The sequence below is a fragment of the Acyrthosiphon pisum genome, chromosome X (genome assembly GCF_005508785.2).
Source record: "Acyrthosiphon pisum isolate AL4f chromosome X, pea_aphid_22Mar2018_4r6ur, whole genome shotgun sequence".
Classification (NCBI taxonomy): Eukaryota; Metazoa; Arthropoda; class Insecta; order Hemiptera; family Aphididae; genus Acyrthosiphon; species Acyrthosiphon pisum.
This window is the reverse complement of record NC_042493.1, coordinates 48,466,304-48,472,764: the sequence shown is the minus strand read 5'-3', so window position 1 is coordinate 48,472,764 and position 6,461 is coordinate 48,466,304. Positions and strand designations below refer to the sequence as shown.

At 33.8% G+C, this 6,461-nt stretch overlaps 1 protein-coding gene across 1 annotated transcript; it reads left to right on the top strand.

Annotated features, from left to right (window-relative positions):
- The first annotated feature begins 1,397 nt into the window (after positions 1-1,397).
- LOC103309393 (protein FAM200A-like) lies at positions 1,398-1,778 on the top strand. Its single transcript, XM_008184702.1, has one exon. It carries the CDS (start codon positions 1,398-1,400, stop codon positions 1,776-1,778), a length of 381 nt encoding a protein of 126 aa, XP_008182924.1.
- Positions 1,779-6,461: the final 4,683 nt, after the last annotated feature.

Below are 6,461 nucleotides of genomic sequence, written 5' to 3'. Positions count from 1 at the left end.
AATGATTAAAGGAATTCTGTTACTTCGTAAATATAATATTAATATAACTAATTTTGATAATTTTAATAAGTATAAGAAACATATTAACGCTATTTTATCTCGGTTGTAAATGTCCACTTTTTAGTTTAATGTTAATTTTAAGTAACTACTCTTAATGTTGAACTTTTTTCTTTCTTTTTTTTTTATTTTTTATTTGTATACTTTTATAATTCTCATAACATGAACTCAGCTCATCCGTCTACAAGCATATCTATGCTTATTGGATGAGCTTGCAAACTTACCATAATTTGTTTGTAAATATTGTTTTATTCTGTTTGTTTGCTAAATAAATATATTATTATTATAATACCCTGGGACGGGCAAGATACTCAAAAATCTAAGGCACCAGCATTCTTTTAACACTAAATTTAATTTGTATTTCAAAATCTGTGTAATACTGTTCATAAAGAGAGTTCCACCGAGTAGGACATGGATATTTCAGCGAACAATTTAATATAGTATGGATGATTTCTGAAGATTTTGGTCTTCCTGACAAATTCCAGAGTGTTGTACATTTACCCATAACAAGATAGTTGATTCTAGAAGCTGGAGTTCCTTTTAGTATTTTGTTAAAATCTGTAGTCGCAATAAGACTCAATGTGTGACTTGCACAGCGTAAATCAGGGTTTCCTAACTGATGTGCCGCGAAATTTCACGTAATCTAACGTACAATTTCGGTAATTGGGTAAAATATTTTCAACGATTCTCTTATCGGGAATATTTTTCACTATTCTTTATTAATTAATTTAAAATGTTAGTCAAATGTGTTTCATTATTACCGTGTTTTATTTTAACGGAATTTTTAGTCTTTTCACTAACATTTTTTAATTAAGATTAAGATTTTTTCAAAAGGTTAGCCTCAGATCAAAACAGCCAGGCTTCAAAGTTTATAAAACAGTCAACTGTATCACATAAGGCACAGGAAGCTATGCTGTCGCGGAACTGATAGCAAAAAAAATTAAATCTCACACAACCGAGTCAACAATTTTACCAGTATGCTGTGAAATCGTTAAAATTTTTAAAAAAAAGTTAGAAAAATCCCCTTATCCAATAACACTGCTTAAAGGCGTATTAAAGATATGTCTAAAGATGTTGAATTCCATGTGAAGGAAAAACAAGCAGCTGACTAGTTTGGCCTTCAATTATATGAGTCTACAGATGTAACCGGAAAACCTCAGGTCGTGACATTCGTAAGATTTATATGCGATAATGAGTTGATAGAATAATTTTTATTTTGTAAAGACCTTCCTGAAACCACAAGAGGACAGGACATTTTTAATTTGGTTAGCAATTATTTTACCACTGCCAATATATCATGGGAGTTTTGTTTGAGTGTTTATACAGACGGGTGTTCTTCAATGATTGGTAATTTAACAGATTTTTTGGCATTAGCTAAGAAAGAAAACCCAGATATTATTTTCACTCACTGCTTCATACACAGAGAAACTCTCGTTGCTAAATCTTTGATGCCTGAGCACAATGAAGTATTGCAAACTGTTGTCAAAATGGTAAACTTTATTAAAAGTAAGCCTTTGAAATCAAGATTATTTAATTATTTGTGTTCTACTATGGATAGTGAGCAAACCCAGCTTTTGTTTCATACAGAAGTAAGATGGCTATTTCGTGAACGTGTCCTACAAAGATTTTGTGAACTTAGGAGTTACTGTTGTTTTTTACTTGTGAAGAATCACAATAATATGCTGATTTTCTCAGTGATGATTCCTGTTGTGCCGAAGTAGCCTTTCTAGTAGATATATTTGAAAAACCGAATTACTTTAACAAGTGCATGCAAGGAAAGCAAGAGAAAATTCTCACATCTACAGATAAGATCAGATCAGTTCTTTTCAACAGAAGTTGTTATTATGGATTCAAAAATTGAAAAACATACAAATTGGGATATAATTTATCTTGTCAAGAATTGTCACATTAATTCATATCTTACAAACTTAATTTTAAAAAGCCTACATTTGCTTTATGAAAATATAAAAAAAGAATTTTCCGTGTTTGGATGAATCGACTTAGCATATAAGACTGCATTGCTTGCCACTGATGAAGAAAGTAAATTGATTGATATAAAAAATGACCGTGGTCTTAAGCTACAGTGTTCTAAATTAGTTGAAGATACTGCGAGAGAGTCAAAGTTAAAAAAACGCGCGTATGAAGTGAAACTAATTTACTAAGGCACGGGAAAAAAATAATAGTGACGTGACCGACAGGTTGGAAAAACAGTTCGGGTCCATTACAGCTAACGACATGTTTAAATCGAGGCTTATTGCTCGTAGACTTTTTTCGATATATTGTCAGCATAACCCGGGGTGCACCACGTATAGGTCGTATATCTAGCATCCCATACATTTATAAGAATGTTTGTCTATTTTTTGAAAATAAATATGACAATCTGAAACATTTAATAGTGATACGTATGGTGTACATCCTTAAGACTCTATATAGATTCTTAAATAGAAAAATATAAAAAAAAACAAAGAATTAGAATAAAATTATTCTAATTCATCAATTTCCATGTATTCGTCGGAGGATTCGTCTGTAGTTATTTCTTTTAGAAAAGTAGATATAATTGGTCTAAGATAGCTAAAAATATAAGATTTGTAAATTTTTGATCGTACATTAGGTAGGTCCGTGTAAAAATCGCTTCAATCGTAGTTCCTGATCTTGTTGTTTGTGTCATTGGATCATTATTTATAATTAAATTAAGGTTGTTTTGGAAAAAAATGTAAAAATGGTTTGGAGTGTTCTGAAACAAAGGTTACATTAAAGTCTCCACTTAACACCAATGGCAATTGATCTCTTCCATCAAGGGTATAGGATAAAGAGTGTTTTATCAAATGTATTATGTCATCCACTTTTTGATTTGGGGAAATATAGACGACAATGATTACAATAACTTGTCCATTTTTCTTTATGCATTCAGCAACACAAAATTCACCCACTGAAGTGGATCTGAATAATTTTGATTGACCCAGAGTCATTTCAAATGATGGAATGACAATATGATATTTATCTCCTTCGTTATGATAAATTGCAACTCCACAGGTCGAACATTTGGCGGCTTGTATTTGACGATACACTTGAAATTAGGAATAATGATATTCTCGTCAACCATGTTGCCAAGTCTCAATAAATAAAACAATTTTCGAATTATTGAAAACTGTATCAATTACATCGGTAGAATGTGCTCGGAGACTTTGTATATTCAAACTGTAGATCGATAAACCTCCTTTTGCGGTCGTTTCATCCATGAATCTCTTCAATTGAATATCAATCGTCTCCAAACGATTGTTAGCAAGTCTTTTGAACTCATCCCGTAAACGCTTGGTAGACTCAGTTGTTCTTCGCCCATGGTAAAAAGTCGTCGTAGGTTCATTCAATAATTTGTGGTCGGACATGTCCTCCCGCAAGGGAGGTGGGATTTCGAAACCGCACGTTTCCCAGTGGCGGGGTGGGTCCTGGACTGAAATACAGCAAAAAAGCAAAAAGCCTAAAAGTAGGGAGGGGGTGCCCCATTCCCTAAAGCGGAAACCTGTAGTCCTGCACCTCCGGAACGGTTCCCAGTTGGTTCGGGGTCATTAAATTGAAACACCACTGAGTTATGGCCAACTCAAAATGAGGGTGGGTGGGGGCTTTTGTTCCCGAATGGGGGAAATCGCTCTGCGGCCATAAAAACTCGGATCCCTGGGTCCGGGGTCTCTAATTCTAATAAAGTTTCTAAGTTGGCTTAGAAGAGAAAAGAGTGGTGGGGTGGTATACTGACCATTACGTAGCAAATATACGACGCGCATGCGCCTTATTAGCGTGTCGTTCAGTTGTTTCATTTTGATCGTCGTTTCATTCTGATCAATCGGTCACGTGACTAAATATTTTTTACATACCCTCAGTAAAGAAGTTTCACTTCGAAAAATCAAAATAAATGTAGATGTCTCATCTTTTTGGATAAATCTATTAAATGAGTATCCCAAGATTTCAAGGAAAGCTATGAATGCTATTGTTCGAGCGCCGCAGTCGTTATCCTGCCAATGCGTCTTGGAACCGGTCGTGCCATCTCTTCCGCCCGTCTAGTATGCTATCGCCGATGACACACGTACACCGTAGACCCCGTAATCGCCTGACCTAGTTAGTTCACCGACGACCTCTGCCGACTTACGGCCCGTCGTTGTGTCGTTGCTCTGGCCGATTTACGGCTCTCGTTGCTTTGTGCTCGTCGAAACTTTGTGTGTTCGTTTACGCTACGCGCGTCCTCAAATCGTCGTATAATATATTATACCTAATTATATTATTCGCTTTGCCTCCATAGGCTGTACGTCACCGTTCTCGTCGGTTTCATTAATCATTGTTGTATTTTGACACGGTGCCCGGTCGTCCGACGGATATACGCGTGCTATCTGTGCGTTCTACATTATTATTATTGTTGTACAGCGGCTGATCGGCCTGTAATACGCGTGCGTTCGGTTGTGTTCAAACACTTGTAGTATCCAGTGTTACACTTCGCCGCAGCTGCAACAACCAGTGATGGGTGATACGTGTGGGTGCCGACGTCGTTGGATATTTTGTCGCTGCACCTTGTTATCTCACTGCCGAGTCGTCACCAATGGTCGCAGGAGACGCGCGTAATTATTATTGTATCATGTTTTATTGATTATAATGTATTGTTGATAATCTATTATCATTATTATTATTATTTATCACTATAGTATTATTTATTATTCTTTTATTATTATTCTGTTAGTATTGAACACGTTTTTAATACGTGTCATATTTTGTATTATTCTTATTGATCGGTACTGAGACGTCAGTACCAAGTCAGTGCATATATTATTATTTATTTGTTACTAATTTGTTTAAACAATATACTATTGTATGTGCTTTGCCATACGTGCACTTTATAAATTGTTCAGTATAGTTGATAGGGTCTTAGCCTGACAATCCTAAAGAATCATATTGGTTCTGACAGTTCCTTGTATTATTCAATTTTCGTTGGTGTAGTCATTGAGGCCGACCACAAATATTGTAGGAGCCTCTCGACTAAACAGCTATACTGCATTTTTCTAAATCCTATATTTGTGAAGCAGCATTCTCTTCAATGAATGCCATCAAAACTAAAAATCGATCACAACTGAAGAGCTTGGAAGACGACATGAGCATGTGCTTATCAACCTTTCGACCACGAAGGAAGTTAATAATGAAGGGAAAACAATCCCACATTTCTCATTAAGATTAGGTTTTTTTATCAAAATTGTAATGTATCTTGTTTTTCCATTTCAATAAATTAAATATTTAGGATAATCATAATAATTTTTTTTTCTATCCTACCATTTTAAATTGTTTGCTAGTAATATTATACTGATATACAACTACTTTGGTATTAATAATTAATCAAATAACTAAAAAGTCTCGTATAAAAAAAACATGTATACATATTTAAGTCAGTGACAAGTGTGCCGCGGCTAAATATGAGTAGGGATTAGTGTGGGAAAAAGGTTGGAAAACGCTGGCGTGACTGATGAGGCAAAAAAATTGCAGTTTCTTGGGTCATTGTGTCATCTACATCGATACTTTCAAATGTAACCTCATCAGTACTTTCTTCTTCATCTGCATTTTCTCTATCATCTACAAATTGAAAACAATTTAATTAAAACAAAAACCATAGGTACATCATGTATATATTTATATATTTTTTCATACCATTGAATTCTAAATCATCAGTTTGGAAATTCCAATCTATTTCACAACCAATATCTTTAAATGCTTTGAACAAATTTGAACCATTGTCAGTAACAGTTGAAATCAATGTTCTCTTTCAATTAAAAACTCGCATATTATTTCATGTAGTGATTCCGCAATTTTATCATATGTGTAAGAGCCACAAAATCACCTGCAGGCTAATATACAACTTAAAAGGGTTAATGTGTTTTCATCAATCTGAAATATATTATAAATATTAAAGTAAATGTATTAGTTTATATACTAAAATATAAATAAAATGTACCCAATGCGCTGTGACTCCCATAAATGATTTGTGTTTTGTTGACCAAATATCAGCTGTTGTATACATACACTAGGTCTTGGATCAGATTCAAAAAAATTTTTTAATTTTTACAAAAAAATGTGTAATTTTCTAGAATGCGACGGCTTAATGTTCTTTTTGAAAATATTTTTAAAGTTTCATTGATATCTATTAAATTATTAGAAAGAAATAAAAATTTATGAGTTATATTATTAAGTTTCGTAAATTTGGACTGTTAAACAGTAATATGATATAGGTAATTAATGAGGTGATTAAATATTTTACCAAATAAATATGCAATAGCGTTATATTATTATTTGACTTTTTACGACAATTGACAGACTCACTTCTGACAAACTGTACTAATAAATGTGTTTAAGACTCTTAGGGTTTATATTCGACC